Here is an 18,865-nt window from a genome sequence, read left to right as displayed (position 1 = left end):
TGTTGTTCGCAAAGGTCACGTCTGGTTCGCCCGTCTGTTGTAGCTTTAAATTTGGAATGCATCCTTTGACTTGACAGCTCGGTACTGACACTGACAGCTACATTTTCTAAACAGTGCATGCTGGAATAAAAAATATTTACATTTAATTTATTTAATTACAAAAATGTCTAACAATGGAGAAAAGTCTTCGACATCAAACGGCTTAGCTCCAGATCCACAGCAGAGGCTGGCTTCGTTAAAACCAACCCGAGACCTTACCTTGGGCGGAGTAAAACCTAACAAAAAAGTGTTCACACCGAATTTAAACGTGGCTAGGAACAAAAACAAGGGGTAAGTATGGTTAATACTTTAATAAATAACACGTTAAAGTGTCTATAACGTGCAGACTTGTATATATGTTAATAATAAAATAAGTACTGTGTATTAACTATTTATTTTTGGTGATATCAACTGTTGTGTGATGAAATATTTGAAACGCTTACAGACCGAATCTAAACGCAGCTCGAGACCAAAAAAGAGATGATAAAGGCAAGAGGGACCGTAAAAACGATAAAAACAGGAACATCAAAAATGGACCAAATGTCATCAAATCTTCTGGTGTCTTTTCTGAAGGTATTTCCATATTTAATTACCTATAGTAGCATAAATGAACGGGCAGTAAGCCTGAGGAACAATTCATATTGTCCTTAAGCATTTTTTTTAAATTCTGGTGTAATATATGGATGGATGGCATGATTCAAACTCAATTTTTCCACCAGTGAAATGACTATTTGTTGAATGTGTTTAAGCAAGATTATTATTATTATTTAATAAGCAGGCAGGCAGTTATGACAACTGATATCCAGTAATCATATAGATAGTTATCATAAATGAGTAGTAGAGTAGATATAATTGCTTGTCTAATTTATTTTTAAACTGGTTCACATTTTGTTTTAAATGTGATCAGGATTGGGAGCAGTGGAGAGGCAGTCCGGACGCTTCGGGTCTTATGGCAACCGGGATGGTGGAGGAGCACCCGCTGCTACGCTCCAGAAACCTACCATTAGAGTCAGAGACTTTGTAAAAGTATGTATCATTGCAAGCTTTAATTCTTTATTATGAATTTGTCATATATTTTTATATATAGCAATAGGTTTATTTTCTTTCCCTTTATTAAATACAATTAGGGTTTGCAATCGAAATATTTGAAATTATCTGGATTGTCCTATATGGGGTCGCTTTTAAGAGCTTACCCTTCTGTCCAAAACCTCGGCCAATAATAATAATAATAAAGGCGTTTATTCAATAACTTTAAACATAGGTAGGTAGGTGGTCATATGTATTGTATTGACTGACAATTATCTTTGACATGGCCCTTTGTTAATAACTATTCTTTTAACTTAATCACAAACCCCATGTTTAGGTAACTACACACACATATCATCAACTACGCATACAAACATCACGGTAGTTACCTGTTGCTAACCGCCTTGTGATCTTGGAAGCCGGCTCCAATTCTGGTCGAGGCAGACCCCCTGCTCTTGCAGGTGCTTGAATTTAATATTCCGAGGTTCTTGACACTTAATACACCAACACAGAACCGTCACAGATTTGTATATCTAGTATTTCCACAATAAAACATATTTTATTATTTTTAAAACGTGTTTCCCGTTTGTTTTCAATTGCGTTTCCCTTTTGTGCCACATAGGGAATTAACCGGCAAGTGGCGTGACTGTCGCGCGGTCGGCGCAAGCACGGCGTTTTACCGCGCTATTTGTATTATGTAGCCGATATACATGTTTTCTTATGCCTGAACACTATTTGTATATTACATACAAATTGCCATACATTTGATGTGCCTGTGCCCCTACTCTGCAAAAATCGGTAGACTGTTTTATACAGTAAATTTCAGACAAGGTCTCTCCAGTTGTTAAATCCTCCAAGCTGACTTGTGATCAACCCTAATAAAATTCCACTGGCTTAGTATAGTTTACCTACTTGCTTTGAGTAGAATTTAATAAAATAACAATTTTAGTAAAAAAATATTTTATGAAAACATTTTGATTCATGTTATTTTTTTTATTTTTTTTTTATTCAAACAGATTACACAGTATTACAGTGAGACACTAAGGCACTGTGGAATGCATACAATATAATTATTATCCAAAAACGTTAACGTAAAGTTGTGTTATACAATAAAAAATAAACTTAAATACAAACCGAAGACGCGTGATCATCCACCGCCTCACATAACCTTTTAAGTAGAAACTCTACTATATTAATTATAAACTGAAGTAGATGTCATATATGAAATGACCACAGCTTCCAGTCCTGCCGTGAATGTAGAAGATGCTGGTTCAATCCCAGCTCTGGGCACTGGAAGCATCCGTCACTTTTTGTATATGAATATGACATCTATTTCAGTTTAATTACAACTTCAGTATCAAGGAGTTTGGTAAAAATCTAATGTATTTCTTAACCAATGTGCACTACACAATGCAACAGGTTGACAAAGATCTGGAAGACCAGAAAATCAGAAGAGTCATGGGCCAGGACAGCCCTGAGGATGAGGAATATGAGAACTTCAAACAGGTGTCTGAAAAAGATGCTCCCATCAAGCTGCCCATGGATACCAGGGGTAAGGATAAAGGATTATTAAGAAATTGATTATTATTTCATTAATGTTAGGTGTATTTACTGTTAAACTTTGTTTGTACCATCAGCCATAAAAGTGCATGGCAAATATCAATGAATTCATTCATAATTTCTCCATGCAATTTCTCCTCACTGTACTTAAATTAATTCCTTGGACATGGCCTAATTTTAATAAGAAAGGGCAAAGGCAACAGAACAGACCTTTCAAATTCAGAACAAAAAATATTACTTTGCTTATCCGCGAAAGAATAACATGCTAGTCAATCAGTGCTAACCCGTTATAAGTACTTACTTGCGTATTTTTACATGCAATTTATGTTCCCATTAATAAGTAATATAATTGTTGTTGCATGTAAAAATACACAAGTGTATAAAGGGTTAGCACTTAGCACTGATTGACTAGCACGTTATTCTTTCGCGGATAAGCAAAGTAATATTTTTGTTTTGAATTGGAATGGATTTCCGCAAAGTTCATACTAATAGTATACTTTGTAGTTGAAGTTAATCTTAGTTTAGGATATTTTTTTATGCTTTATTATTTATTTTCATAGATTCCTTAATCTATATTATATATTAATAAAAATAGAGAAATGTGAAGACTAAGGAGGTATTTCAATAATAGTAATAACTGGTTCCAACCCAAGAACCCAACCCCCTGCCAATAAGATCTAGTTTAATACTTTATGTTAAAAAGTCTAAAGTTGTCAGTTATATACGTAATAATTCTAGTACCTGTGCCAATTAAAAATAATATTTATTTTTGTACTTTTTTCGTGTGCTATTCACACTTAGGGTTCCGTACCCATTTACTAAGACTCCACTGTTCGTATCTGTCTGCCTGTCACCAGGCTGTATCTCATGAACCGTGATAGCTAGACAGTTGAAATTTTGACAGATAATGTATATCTGTTGCCGCTATAACAACAAATACAAAAAGCAGAATAAAATAAATATTTAAGTGGTCTCCCACACAAACAAACGGGTTTTTTTGTCGTTTTTTGCGTAATGGTACGAAACCCTTCGTCCGACTCGCACATGGCCAGTTTTTTCTCTTTCCTAATTGATTTATTTATAAAGCTTTTGTCCCAAGAACCCCAGTCACATTAGCATACACCGATTAGTAAGTGTACTTAGGGCCATATCTAAACCTAACCGTGAATATTTATAGCATGGGACCGCCACAAGCCGGTGCAGGTAAAACAGGAGGTGGTCGTGAAGGCGGAGCCCGGCGAGGACGCCCCGTGCACCAGTAAGAGCCCTGTCGTAGCCTGCCGCACTGAGAGTTTAGTAGGGTAAATGCGTACACCAGGGCAGGGGAAAGTACAACTAATTATTTTTCAATTAATTTGTATTGTATCTGTTTCAGCCCGGGTATAACTGCTTTATATCCGGCTGTTTTCCACAACCGATTCTCTTCATACAGCTTATCCGCTCCGTATCGTGTCAGTGAAAGTTCTGTAAAATATTTATTTCGTGATGAGAATAATTTGGTTCTTGTATCAACCACCCAAACCCAGTTTGCGCATTTGCCTACTTCTCAGTTAAACGGTAGCATACTGCAGTTCCTAGGAGGGCCGGATCCAACATGGCGTCGGCTGACAGGAACGGCTATAGCAGATGCAGAATAATATATATATGGGGCTTTCGATACATTATATTGTGTATACGGAACCTGACTAGATTTTATATATAAGTTGCTTACTTCCATGATACATTTACCGCTGCGCCGGAGATCATTTTTTTAAAACCAAAATCTGTAACATTTCGGGGGATGATATTTTGCATACTTGCTACTAATATAAAGCAAAACTCCCTGGGGGCAGATTCACTTAGCTTATCCAAGCATGCCCTTTAGAGTGAACGTATTTGTTCAACATTACCTGCCATGCCTATACCTATGTAGTTCCTTTTTTTGCATTAGAAAAAATATAAGCGATTTTGTCGTGTCTTTTTATTAAAAAACACTTTCAACAATAAGTCACGGCAAATATGATGACTGTGATGATTTACTGGCTCTAAAAGTACCTATTACGTTTACCTACTATTTAGGTAGGTTCACTAAGTACTTCTATGTAGAAACATTGCCCTCGTAATTATTGATTTCTATAAAATGTGTAGATTCTAAATACTGTCCAAGATACACATATGCCAGGGGGCCTACCGCGAAAACCGAAATTCGCAAATTGCGGGGATCTTTCTCTTTTACTCTCACCAACACGTAATTAGAGTGACAGAGAAAAATGCCCGCAATTGACGAACTTCGATTTTCGCGGTAGGCCCCCAGTGCCTACGAAACAAAGAGCAACCGGCCGCCCGTAATTCTAGCGAGGGCCGATTGACTCACACCAATGACTCTACAAACAAACAAAAAAATAGCTGTAAGTACTTACTAACCATAAAATATGAATCTGTAGTCACTCGAAATAAATGATATTTATTTTATTTTTTAAATATGTAATCACGGCAAAATTATAAAATCATTCTTCTATTGCTTTCATAAGAAAATAATAGTTACTGATTTAAAAAAGCATTTTTCAATAAAGTCATGTCAAGATTGATTACCTTTTTTAGAATGCTAAAAAAAACGAACTATAACATTTCCTGGTTTGAAAAAACAGGGGACCTACCGCGAAAACTGAAATTCGCAAATTGCGGGGATCTTTCTCTTTTACTCTCACTAACACGTAATAAGAGTGACAGAGAAAAATGCCCGCAATTAACGAATTTCGATTTTCCCGGTAGCCGCCCAGATACTCTGCCAAACACTGTTTTTTTTTTTTAAACCAAGAAATTTAAAGTAGGTACATTCCGTTCTTGACACGCCTCGGTTTGATACAACGGTAAATGTAATAGACGCGTTTCTTAACTATATTTATTCTTAACGTTGCGAATAAAGGGGGGCATTTAATCACCCCAGTTTCTCAGTCCTAGTTTGAGTATCATAACAACAACGTATTTCCAGTAGCGACAGTGCCAGCACCGATCGTCAAGAAGGAAGTGTTTGAAGAAAACGACGTGGTCAACCTGCTTAAGAATGACCAACCCACGCTGATATTGTTGCAGGTATTCAAATGAAATATCTTTATTTTCAGCCATTTGCTTAGTGTAGGTTTATTGCAGCCCTTCCTCAAAAATCACTTCATTGATAGATCAAAGTCGTATCAAAATGCGTTCAGTAGTTTTTAGTTTTGGAGTAGTTTTATAAGATGTAGTGTATTGACGTCTTTCCCCCGACTTGCGGACGCTAGGTTGCGTGACAGTCGTGCATATTGCGAATTCTTTGTTCTTATCCCGGGCTCAAATTTCTTCTAAATTGGTTTAGCGGTTGAAGCGTGAAGAGGTAACGGACTGATTTCATTTTCCCACTAGAGTAAAGGGCTCAATTTTTAACCCTTTAAAGGCGTTCTAAGAAGTCGTGCCCGGGCGCCAAAACCGCTTATAGGTGCTATGGCGTACGTTGTCAAAGTAACCTTAAACGTTTGCAGTACAGTTTATATTTGCTAGCTTATGCCAGAGATATTGGCGTGTGCATGGTGTTCTTGGGCTTAGGTTATTTACAGTACATGGTGCTACTTTACCGCACTAATGCGATAATGACCACATTACGTAAAAATGACGAAAATTTAAAGGGGTACTGTAAAATGCATGCTATTACGATACAAGGAGCGGTGATAAATTAAAACACGACCTCAGGGAGTGTTTTAAATCGACACGAGTTGCAAATTACCTATTTGCACGTGTATTGTACGTTTTACAGTACATATCTGTGGCCCTAGTGAAAAAGGGTACAAGTCTCTGGGAGTTTAGGTGTATAAGGGCACACACCCTTTACACCTGCGCTGCCAGAGACTTGTACCCTTTTTCACTAGGGCCACAGATATGGTTCTTTAAATTCTCAATATAGGCACGGAAAGTGTGAACACCGCATTGATGATCGTAGAAAGCCGCTTGGCGGGCGACGCGTTGTACTTGTAGAGACCGTAAAGTTATACATAATCGTCTAAAAGAAGCACCACGCATACAGCAAGCACAACACCATATGTTCCACCATTTGGTTAATTAAAGACCGTTTTAAACTTTTTGTAATTAATATAAATTTCGTAACAGTTGCCAGATTCTCTACCAGGGCGCGGCAGCGGTGGCGGCGAGCCGGAGCCCTCCACGTCGGGGGACAACAAGGAGGAAGTGCCCGTAAGTTCATTTACTGTCTCAATTGTGTAACTTGAAATAGGGATGTTTCCAATTTTTTGAAACGCTTGTATTACGTTCTAAATTAAAAGTTGCCCTAAAATTCAACTTTTATACTAAAAACGGCTTTAAATATGTTTAATTAACAAAATATATTTTGACAGATGATTTCGCGCCCAAACAGCTCTTTGAAAATTTTGTGACGTCACAATTTACGGTTTGACACATAACTACATACACACGTAGAAGATACGAACTGTCAACTGACATTTATCATATGTTGTTTATCCCCTAACTGTCAACAATGTCAATCCGAGTTGTGACGTCATCAGAATCTTCAATGACGTTTCGAGTTTGGTCACGTGACGTGTGCCAAAAGATATTATAAATTCAATATTTACAAAAATATGGTCATTACAGGTCCCCTAAAAGTAGTTTAACATGTTCTTATAATCCAAAAGAATTTATTGGGATACAATTCTGCCCTAAGATTTGTAGATGGAAACAACCCTATTATAATTTCTACTGGATCTGAAGAAAAACCAAGATATGGGAACCCTGATACTGACCCGTAATTTTATTATACTTAAGACTTATTATTGGACTGAACATTATATAAAACAAACTATTGAAGACAAATATACTGAAGACATTCTTATTGGATTTGACTTATGGATATAAAAAAAGGAAGACTTTATAATCAAAATTGATGTATGAAATTTAATCTCACCGAAGACGAGGCAGTATGGTCTTTGGTCTTAGCTTGTCCAGAAGGACGAATAAAAAAAAACTGTCTTAAACAATAAAATATCTTGCATTATCTTGCCATTCGTATTGAAAGGGTACTCGAGTAGGGCAGGGACATGTACCAGCGCCCACACTGTTAACTGTCCATCAGTGGACCTTATTTCAAATGGCATAAGGTCCACCGATGGACAGTTAATAGTGTTGCTGTTTGTACACACCTTCCCCTCCCCTTCGTGATGTCGCTCCAAGGAAGAAATCACAACTGTCAAAAATCCGTTCTTACGTTACTCTGACTATGCGACTGCTTAGTAATATACACCGTGTTTTTTTTTTAATTCCGTTAATTTCAAGGATGCATTCCCGAGCTTAAATTAAGTAACTTTCTCAAAGACACCGGTATTCAAATTAAATCCATTTCGGAGATAATCAATATATATTTTTTCATCTTATAAGGCCCTTACGAGCGTATACACTTGCCTTAGGGCCTGATCAATATGTATGTTGATTAGTGTTTAGTAAGAGTAAGTAAGTATATCACAGTATTATTTCGGACGATCGGTGTTCGAAATGACATTGATATGAGCAATTTATTGATTTACAACATCAATAAATTGCTCTGATAATTAGATTAAGATAATTATATGTAATACTGTCTTACTATTCATAAGTGCTTGTTGCTAGGCCTACATGAATAAAGTATATTTGAATTGAATATGTCACAGTTATCAATTGTTTGGTTGAATTAAATGTGATGTTACAACAACTCAACAACGCTATATGCAACTATTAATTACTTTTTATAAAAAAACTAGCTGCGAAACCCGGCGTTGCTCGGGTTAAAATACATCGCATGTTTAATGGTATAAAAAATATTTGAGGATGCATTTTTTAACGTCGATAATATAGATTTCTATCTTAGATATTGAAAGTAAGTAAGTAAGTAAGTAGTCGACCATTAAATATGCGGTGTATAGAAAGTATATTTAATTAATTAACTAATTGAAATAATTATAAGTTAAAATAAAAAACACCTTAGTAAATGGAAAATTTATGTTTTATTCACACAATTATTTACATATGATATTATACGTATTACATATATGATAAATACATTTACATATTACACATTATATGTGTATCCCAATGATTATCGTTTTCAAGTAGACCTAATCTTTGACATGCTTCACGATGTCTCAAAAATGTAACCATTGACAGTTTTTAGGTCTTCAAAACTCGTTGGACCACGAATAGTGTGAAGTAATAAGCGTAGATAGAAACATTCAGCGTTTTTTGGATGCACTGTGTAGACTCGTCCTATTGTGTTACACTCTTGAACACTCCATCATGTCCTTCTACTTGCATTCCACGTTTTCGAGGATTAAATTGTTTACTTGTTGTATCCCATGTATAATAGCTGGGTACTTCTGAGTAAAGTCTTAGCAAATTGGTCTTTCTGGCATAATTCAAAAAACGCTGTTAAAGTTGTTCGAGTCGGTGGTTCCGTCGCAACTTTTTATGCCGTTTCTGTTGTGAAAAACACACGTTGTCCATTTTATAGGTGGACGGATAAATGTTGAACCGGTGGATCTCGATCGTGTATTGGAAAACTTAAAATTCGCCAAATTGCTTCGTTGGTATTAATGTAACGACCCATTTGATACTGTACTATTTCATCATGCTGGTTTTCATTGGTTAACGTAAAAACAGCCATATCACTGCCTTTATTAATATATTTGCATACATATTTTATCGATTTAACAGAACTGCAGTATTCGCCTTTAAATTTCCGTGCATGACAATACTCGCATATCGTATCCATTTTTCCGATGACAATACTTGGATGTTCATTGTATTGTTTTTTGCAATCATAATGGAAAGCCTGAAGTTCTAAACTTCCAATTTTACATGAAGCAGCTCGTCGTTGGCGTAAAGTAGTCATTCTTTCTTGTTTTCTGGTATTTTCCAGTTCATGTTGATCAGCCGATTGACGATTTCGGAGTGATCTTACTCGACATCGTGTTTCTTCATTAATACGTGCTCTTTCCTTTTCGGTTAAATTTTCTCTAATTCTTTTTACTCCTTTACGAATGTTCAAAAGACGTTTTTCTCTTTGTTCTTCTGTTTCATTGTGACGTGCTATTTTCCTTCTTTTTGAAACCACTTTGGGTTTTGCAAATACTTTTTTTCGTCTTGGCTTTGTAAATATAAAAAGTGTAATAAAATTAACCAAAACGCATATCTTGGTTGTTACAATGATAAAACTAACAAAAAGTCACTCACTTTCGGTTTATATACCGTTAGAAATCGAAATTTCTAGTATCAGAACACTCTAGAATAGTCAAATAGTTTTTACTTTCTCATTTGTTCAAATCACTTGAATTTATGTAATCACTGTTTACTCTTGACTTCAATTGATCTTTTCGCGACTGTAAACACGGTTCAACTGACAAAAAGTCACTGATTTTCGGTTTATATACCGTTGGAAATCGAAATTTCTAGTATCAGAACACTCTAGAATAGTCAAATAGTTTTTACTTTCTCATTTGTTCAAATCACTTGAATTTATGTAATCACTGTTTACTCTTGACTTCAATTGATCTTTTCGCGACTGTAAACACGGTTCAATTGACAAAAAGTCACTTATTTTCGGTTTATATACCGTTGGAAATCGAAATTTCTAGTATCAGAACACTCTAGAACATTCCGATGTACTTAATTTCGATCTGGATCGTCCGGATTAATTTCAATAGTTGCACACATTTCGGAACTTTCTAGAAGCTTCTAGATTATTATAGTCATTTCTAGAACTATCTAGAGCATTCCATATGTATTTTTTAGAACCTTCTCGAACATTCTAGATCGATTGTTACAGTTGTACACATTTTAGAGTTTTCTAGATTAGTCCAGAAATTTTTAGATATTTCTGGAACATTCCATACCGATTTTAGCAGTTGCACACAATTTTGAATCTTTCTAGATCATTCCAGACATTTCTAGAATTTTCTGGAACATTCCACATCGATTTTAGCAGTTGCAGACAATTTTGAATCTTTCTAGATCATTTCAGACATTTCTAGAATTTTCTGGAACATTCTATATCGATTTTAGCAGTTGCACACAATTTTGAATCTTTCTAGATCATTCTAGAAATTTTTAGAACCTTCTCGAACATTCTAGATCGATTGTTACAGTTGTACACATTCTAGTTTTGTAGATTAGTCCAGAAATTTTTAGAACTTTCCAGAAGTTCTCATGAGTTAGAAAAGGACAGATGTATATTTTTTCATATTTTTGCCACCCACAACCACCCACTTCCACCCACCGCGACCAAACTCTCTTATTCCCACCGGGAGATCGAGGGGTATTTACCACCCCAAAAGGAAGTTGATTGGAATTGGTGGTGGTAGAGAAAACCCTGTCTTTACGTACGCACATTAGCATTTTATATATATATTAAGATTAAGATATATTTTGTTTTTGAAAATTAACTATGCCATGTAGTTTCCATGAACGCACTTATATCTATAATATATATATACATAATATATAGATAAATGATTCTGTCCCATGTGATCCAATCCAGGTGTTAAAAGATGAGCGTGAAAAACACTAGCAACGACTTTTATTAAACTATATATTTTTAATGACTTAAAGAATGAATATAATTTAATGTGTTATAGACGTGTCATTCACCAAGATACCTACCTTGACTCGTATTACGATGTTATTAAAGGTTAGATTTGACAAATCTGCGCGTCATCGTGGATGACACGAACTATAATTTTAACGTGTTTTTTCAGTCTTCCGACGGTAGATGTCGCCTGAGCGACCTGGAGGAGGGCCGCATAGGCAAGCTGCGAGTGCACGCGTCCGGCCGCGTCACGCTCGCTCTCGGGGACACGATCTTTGAGGTCAGTTACAACTTATTGTATACCTATAGTTTCATTCCTATTTGTTCCCACAGTCACAGATGAGAATTAAACTATTCCCATCTGTGTGTGTCATGTATCTGTTCTGTTCCTATGTGCATGTGGGTTCATGAATCAATGCCGGGTCCACACAGAACGAGCCGCCTCGCGAGGAAATTGCCGCGCGAAGCAGTTTTGTCGGCGGAGACGTGCCTCGCCCGAGGCATAGCGGCCGAAGCACATCCACTCGGACCAAACTGCTTAGAGTTGCAATTTCCTCAGGAGGCGGCTCGTACTGTGTGGACCTGCCTGTTCCCATCTGTCTTCGCCTTTCTCTCTCTTAAGCATCTACTTACAAATTTCCTATACACTAGCCTCTGCTTTCAGCATTTGGCTAATTTAATATAAATTGCAGGTCAGCACCGGCACGAAGGCAGCCTTCTACCAAGAAGCGGTCTCCGTGGCCGCAGAAGAGTCCTCGCGCTCCGCTAACATGATCTCTTTGGGACCGCTACTACACAAACTCAACCTCACGCCTGATTGGGAATCCATGTTCCAGGACATGCCCGTTTAAACCCGTGTCCAATGTTATTACACTTATAGCATTACAAAAAGGTGCCCAAAAATATCTTCTGAGCCGAAGCCATTAAGAAAAGGGTAGTCTAGCAGCTCTGCTAACAAGGTCTCTCTGGGGGTACAAGCTCAACCTCACGCCTGGTTCCAGGATATGCCGGTCTAAACTAGTGTCCAAAACGTATACAGTTATAGCATTACACATAAAGTGCCCAAAAAAATCTTCAGAGCTGAAGCCAATGTTTTAACAGTAGCCTTCAACTAAGAAGCACTGTCTGTGGCCTCAGAAGAGTCGCGCTCCGCTAACATGGTGTCCTTCGGGCCCCTGCAGCACAAACTCAAACTCATTCCTAATTAGGAAGCCATGTTTCAGTGGATAGTCCATCTCGTGCTCGAGGTACTGTCACGGCTTATTCGTGTTATGCTTAATACTGATTGGGTTAAAACGATGAACATCAGTTTTTGCCTTGTGTTGCTTGATTTACATTGACTATTATAAAAATGGAGCAAGACAAATTTTTGTCACTCGCGAGTCCATTTTGTCAGAATAAATAAATTGTGTACATAATGTTAAACAATAAGTTTATAGATGTAAATATAATTAAGTGTTGTTTTAAGTGATATGTACTTTTGTAAGAATAATAAAACAAATGTTATTATTTACATATTTTATTTATTACTCCTTTACCCAGACAACTATTTTATGACAATTAGTTTCAAATATAATATAGAAAAGGGATCTTATAGTCCGCTTAGCATTAGAAAGAAGGTAAGCGGTCTTGATGTGTCTCTTTAGTAAAAATCACTTGCAAATAAGTCACAGTAAATATGCATGCAACAAATAAATCATATGGGATGGGTCTCTATTGTTTTCCATAAAGTTTTAAGTTATAATGTATTGTTTGTACGCATTTTCGTTAGCCAAAATTTGGTTTTTCTCAGAAACGAGTAACTTTTCAGGATTAGCCGGGTCCACACAGAGCGAGCATACGCGCGAGGCAATTTCCTCACGCACAGAACGGCCAGAGTAGACGTGCCTCGGCCGAGGCGGCGCGCTCGGGCGAGGAAAACGAACCTAACCTGTCTATAGGATAACCTAAGAAAATTCCTGAAATGTTAACGGTTTCTGAGTTATGACTAATAGTAATATGGCTATCATTACATTATGACTTTCAATAATTATGCCAAACAAAGGGATCTGAAATCATATATAATCTTTTGCTTTCATAAGTAATAAAAGCGTATTTTTTAAAAGCGTTTTCAATAAAAATAAACGTCAAACTCACAAGCGGTATTGAACCTTTAAGTCTAAGGAGAGACTTTGCCTCCTTGTGTGTGTTCTACCGCTTGTACAATGGGCTGTTCTATGAGGAATTGTTTGACATGATGCCAACGGCCACTTTCTATCACCGCACCGCTCGCCGTCGGCAGGGAGTTCACCCTCACACCTTGGTCGCGTACTGTGCGGTTCAAGAGGAATTTCCTCCCGCGGACGCTCCGGCTGTGGAATGAGCTCCCTTCCGAGGTTTTTCCGAGGGTCTACAGTATGGGGTTCTTCAAAAAAGGAGTGTACAGGTTTTTAAAGAGTCGGCAACGCGCATATAACACCTCTGGAGTTGCACGCGTCCATAGGCTGCGGTGACTGCTTACCATCAGGCGGGCCGTATGCTTGTTTGCCACCGTCGTGGTATAAAAAAAAGTCAAGATTATTTACTTTCTAATGCTAAAAAAACGAGTGTGGAACGTCTTTTCATTATATGAATGTTGGAGCATTGTTGATGAAAAGTGTCTGCCACCCTAAAGGTGCGTCCAGATCCAAGCATGTTTGGTTTAGATTTCCAACGCCACTCTGGCAAGACTCGCATAATGCGCACAATCTAGAGCAAACATGCGTGCACACCTGTGCATTTGCCAGAATGCACTTTAATAACTTTTTCAGAATTAAAAACCTCATTCTCATTCTCACAGTGTTTTAACTGCTTTCATAACATATTCACATTTTGTTGAATTGTTTTGCTATCTCTATCTAGTGTGTGAGAATGATACCAAAATATACTTATCATCCATTTATTATTTGATGCACATTACAGTAAAATCTCGGTAATCTGGCACTTCGATTAGGGGTGCAAGCGATCACTCTATGACCAAATTTACATTATCACTCTTGAATATGTTTATATATGCCATAAATCCAGACAACAGTACAGTTTTCTTTGAATTAAGGATATTAGTATAGTGAATTGCTTCGACATACTAAAAACACATCAATATAATAAGCAGATTTGCACTAACTTCCAGTAATCATGCTCTCTTGTGTCAGCATTAGTGCCAGATTAGTGAGATGTACTTGCATTAGATAAGATAAAATGCATTTTGAACTTGTCTTCATCAAAATAGTTCTGTTTAACTTTGCAATATAGATAGGTATTTGAACAACTAAAAGACAGAAGATATTTATTATGACGTACTAGCCGCTTTTGCTTTTTCCTTGGGAGGCACTGGTGTTTCTCTGCCGGGTATCTGGTTGCCCTGCAGGTCAATGGCAAAGTTGTAGTCAACAGGGTTGGCCAGGGCTCTCTCGATGGCCTCGTCCAGGGTCTCTGGGGTGATGAATGTGGCACTTAATTCCTGGAAAAGATGATGGATAAGATATTTAATTTTAAACACTTAATTCAAAAATGTATTCTGAAAGCAGGTGTCAAGGGCTCTTTTACAAGTCAAAGAAAATAATTCAGTTTAATATTTAAACACATAAAGTTAATTGACCTATGTATAAAGACTATCTATGACAAGATAATTGTGTATAAAATGACTTGTAAATGTAAATATTTACCAATAAATATATCATATCATAGCATATCATATCTATTATAGTGGGACCTTTTTAATCACAATCCTTTGTACAGAGTTGGATGAACACATTATGATTGGAATTCATACATAAAGTGGCCATGTACTTTTGCAGCTTGCTATTCATTGAAAATCTGTATAAGTAATCATGCCTACAGCACAAAACTTATTTTTGACTAATAACTTAGTATTTAATATTTCCTAAATGATTACCTTCTGTTTTCTAATCTCCTGCGATGCCTTTTCAATGCGTTGTCTCATCAACTCGTCTTTTTGCTGCATCCGGGACAGGATGTACTCTTCCCGCTCCGCCAGCTGCTGCTTGCGGCGCTCCTCGCGCTCTGCGGCCACCTTGGCGTTCCACTCCTCGTTCGCCTTGATGCACCGCTCCCATTCCTCAGCCTCCACTTTGATAGACATCTCTGAACTTGCACTCTCCAATGTAGACTTCTCTTTAATCATTTCTTCATGATAAAAACGCCGTATAGCCCGCATTTGTGTGTGATAATTGTTGTTGATTCGTAACAACTCTATACGTTCCTCCTCTGATATCTCTGGGCGCTTTGGGATTCGGTAAATTTTGCTTTTTGCGACAGGAAGCCAGCGGGGTTTTCTGTGAGCACCTGCGCATTGTATCACTATAGGAAGAATGCGTTTTAAAAGAGAATTGTAGGGAAGCATTTTGAATCTGTTGGTTCCCAAAGGTATACTTTATGTTTCTTTTCTATTTCACTAAAACAATCTCATAACATAACCTAACTTTCTCTACAGATTCTACATTTGACACTTTTGACAGTTCATGGGGGATACACAGATAAGCTAACCCTGTTATTTCGACAGAACCCTCTTAAAACATTATATAATTTACGGAACCTCCGAAATAATCAATCAAACTCGTTGACTTGTTTAAGACCAATAAAGTTATGAGAACTTTACTTTATTCAATAACTATTTCTCTGTGACACTATTTAGTGTTTCAAAAGCATTTAATCTTTCTATATGTATTGTATTCGAACGCAATAAACTCTACAAAGTTCGTTTTGTCAGTCGGCTGTCACTGTCACATCACTCTGAATCAGAAAAAATACGTGGAAAGCGTTTCTTTTTTGTCCGTTAAAATATAAATATTGACTTTTTTCATTAGTTTTAAGATAAAAATGTTTTCCACGAGTTCCCAAAGGAAATTTTGGACGTTCAACGACGAGAACGAGCTAGCACAATTGCGGGAGAAGCACAATTTGGAGTTCATTGCAAAGCACGGAGCGCATGTAGACGAATACCAGCGGTACAACGTGTTCCTGTCTCCAGATGAAGAAAGACTGCTTCTTAGGCAGTACGAGTTGCACCTTAAAGAGTTCTGCAAAAGATTCAGCCCGCCAATGCCCAAAGGCGTTGTCGGCACTGCGTTCCACTACTTCAAACGTTTCTATCTGTATAATTCCGCGATGGACTACCACCCTAAGGAAATCCTGGCCACTTGTGTGTATTTATCGTGCAAAGTTGAAGAATTCAATGTATCTATTGGACAATTCGTGGCTAATATTAAAGGAGACAGGGATAAAGCATCAGACATAATCTTAAACAACGAACTGTTATTGATGCAGCAGTTAAACTATCATTTAACCATACACAATCCGTTCAGACCAGTGGAAGGCTTTTTGATTGACATTAAAACAAGGTGCAGCCTTGCTAATCCCGAGCGCCTTCGGAGTGGTATTGATGAGTTCTTAGAAAAAGTGTTTTTGACTGACGCTTGTCTATTATATGCACCATCTCAGATAGCATTAGCAGCTGTACTCCATGCAGCTTCTAAGGAGCAAGAAAACTTGGACAGTTATGTTACAGACATGCTTTTCAGAGATGCTGGTCCAGATAAGTTGGCTATCTTGATTGAGGCAGTGCGTAAAATTAGATCTATGGTTAAAATGGTGGAGAGTCCAGCACGGGAGCGCGTACGAGTCATTGACAAGAAGCTGGACAGGTGTCGGAATGAAGAGAACAATCCAGACAGTGAAATATACAAGAGACGGATGCGGGAGGCACTGGATGAAGATGACTTGGTGTACACGGGACACACGAGGATGTCGCTAGATACAAGTGGGGTGACACAAGTGCTTTCACCCTCCGCTTCTTAAGATTATAGACTTATTTTATTTAGGTATGCTGTTGTATAATGCAGAACTGAAATCTTTAAGTCTTAAGAAAAATCTAAGTTATAAATGACGGCAGGTTTATTTGTCATGCATGTCGGCTTTGTAATATTCAACAGCATAGAAATATATTCATTCATGATGGTCAGTCTAATTCCTAAGCGTAATTATTTGTATTGTCCTCATATAAACATAGGTTGAAGTGAGGTGAAGCTACATGAATGACTATATTTATTAGAGTTAGATATAAATAGAATTGACTTATTCTTTTATATTTTATTTTAGGTATGTAACATGACAAGAAAATGGTTTTATCAATAAAACACTTAAAACCAAGTATTGTTTTTTGGAATTGCCAACTTTAAAAAAGAATATACCAATACATGTATATCAAAGAATTGTTTATTTCTATACATTTTATTTCTGGTAACTGAATTGTAAAACATGAACTTTGGTAACTTGGAAAACAAAGGAAGCGCAACTATATATGTCAAAATGGCGCTTATAAATATTGAGTTATTACTATAGAGAAGCCATACCAAACAATGAAATTTTCGCAATCGCAACCAAAACGTATCACGCGACCAAAACGTCGTAAGGTAAGCGTCATAAAACTTCATGGCGCTTCGCGTTTAGGTCGCGAGATTCGCGTTCCGCTTCTATGGTTTGTTGTCAAAACAACGCCCTATACTGCCGGTTCTATACGTACTTAGCGTTTTCAATGCTTGTAATAGTCTACTCGACAAACTGGAAACGGTGAAAAATAGAGATACTACTACTAAAAATACGTGTGATTAGATCCGTAATGATGTCTAGAAAAATGTTTTCGAAGCGTTTATTAGCATACAAAAAGTATCATAAGTTATTAACAAAAAAGGGGGAAAAGGTAGGTATTTCTTATTTCCCCCATATCTCAAAAGGTTTAATACCTTTTTAGATATTAATTTAAGAAATCAAAATTAATATTATAAAAGAGGAGGATATTTCCAATAGAAAAAGTCTAGACTTGCCTCCATTATTTCTACTTTTTATTTAATACTGAAAATAAAATATATACGTATCCCCGCGTGATTTTGGGTATGGGCGCGCGGATTCAAAAGCAAGTACGTTACATTTAATATTTTTTTAAGCTATTAATTGTCTATGTTATTTTTTTAATAAATTATGGCATATTCTGAACACTTAGTAAAAATACACTTAAAGATTATTTTTCAACAAGTTAGGAAATTGTTTATGAACAAAGATTATTTATTAACAAGTTAGGAAATTGTTTATTAACAATTTTTTCTCGAACTTCCTTCTTCATTGTCAACAAAATAAAATTTATAAATAATTACCTTAAAATCTTAAAAAAAATAATTGGGTGGTAATAATATAACTATTAGTTATATTATTACCACCCAATTAATTGTTTCAAAACTTATAACCTGATCTTGTTTAGCATATAAGAAGGGCTCTACGAAGCAAATCATATTTTACAATTTTACCTTGATTTTTAATTTTTTGTTAGTTTTCACCATTATTCTAAAAAAATTTTTTATACAAAGTATTAATGTTATTAAAACTTTTATGACGTGATTTTGTTAAGTATGTGCATAAGAAGCGCTCCATTAGGCGACATATTTATACGCCAAATAAATATTTTAAATTGTTTTAGATTTACAATAAAGACGAAAGTTCGAGAAAAATGTGTTACTTAATAATTACCTGACTTGTTGAAAAGTTACTTTTAGATGTTAAGTTACTGTAACAGGTATTACATTTTTTGCTACCATGTTTAAAATACACCATATTAAAAAAAGAATTTAAGTGTAT

At 36.5% G+C, this 18,865-nt stretch overlaps 3 protein-coding genes across 4 annotated transcripts; 2 read left to right on the top strand and 1 right to left on the bottom strand.

Annotated features, from left to right (window-relative positions):
• Nucleotides 1-70: 70 nt before the first annotated feature.
• LOC133531443 (DNA-directed RNA polymerase III subunit RPC4) lies at nucleotides 71-12,709 on the top strand. Of its 2 annotated transcripts, XM_061869666.1 has the most exons (9): nucleotides 71-330; nucleotides 485-612; nucleotides 947-1,065; nucleotides 2,485-2,617; nucleotides 3,803-3,883; nucleotides 5,597-5,697; nucleotides 6,742-6,825; nucleotides 11,370-11,480; nucleotides 11,893-12,709. In XM_061869666.1, exons 1-9 carry the CDS (start codon nucleotides 164-166, stop codon nucleotides 12,049-12,051), a joined length of 1,083 nt encoding a protein of 360 aa, XP_061725650.1. In that variant the 5' UTR covers nucleotides 71-163; the 3' UTR covers nucleotides 12,052-12,709. The 2 variants fall into 2 exon arrangements, with proteins under 2 accessions (XP_061725650.1, XP_061725659.1); XM_061869675.1 differs by lacking the exon at nucleotides 3,803-3,883.
• Nucleotides 12,710-12,802: 93 nt separating this feature from the next.
• On the bottom strand, nucleotides 12,803-15,694 carry LOC133531492 (small ribosomal subunit protein mS26). Its single transcript, XM_061869750.1, has 2 exons — nucleotides 15,114-15,694; nucleotides 12,803-14,678 (listed from the first exon to the last, which is right to left on the bottom strand). The coding sequence occupies exons 1-2, from the start codon at nucleotides 15,579-15,581 to the stop codon at nucleotides 14,508-14,510; spliced, it is 639 nt and encodes a 212-aa protein (XP_061725734.1). The 5' UTR covers nucleotides 15,582-15,694; the 3' UTR covers nucleotides 12,803-14,507.
• Nucleotides 15,695-15,949: 255 nt separating this feature from the next.
• On the top strand, nucleotides 15,950-17,386 carry LOC133531465 (cyclin-H). Its single transcript, XM_061869708.1, has one exon. The coding sequence runs from the start codon at nucleotides 16,058-16,060 to the stop codon at nucleotides 17,033-17,035; it is 978 nt and encodes a 325-aa protein (XP_061725692.1). The 5' UTR covers nucleotides 15,950-16,057; the 3' UTR covers nucleotides 17,036-17,386.
• Nucleotides 17,387-18,865: the final 1,479 nt, after the last annotated feature.

This window comes from Cydia pomonella, chromosome 2 (assembly GCF_033807575.1).
Source record: "Cydia pomonella isolate Wapato2018A chromosome 2, ilCydPomo1, whole genome shotgun sequence".
NCBI lineage: Eukaryota > Metazoa > Arthropoda > Insecta > Lepidoptera > Tortricidae > Cydia > Cydia pomonella.
This window is presented reverse-complemented; position numbering and strand designations above follow the sequence as displayed.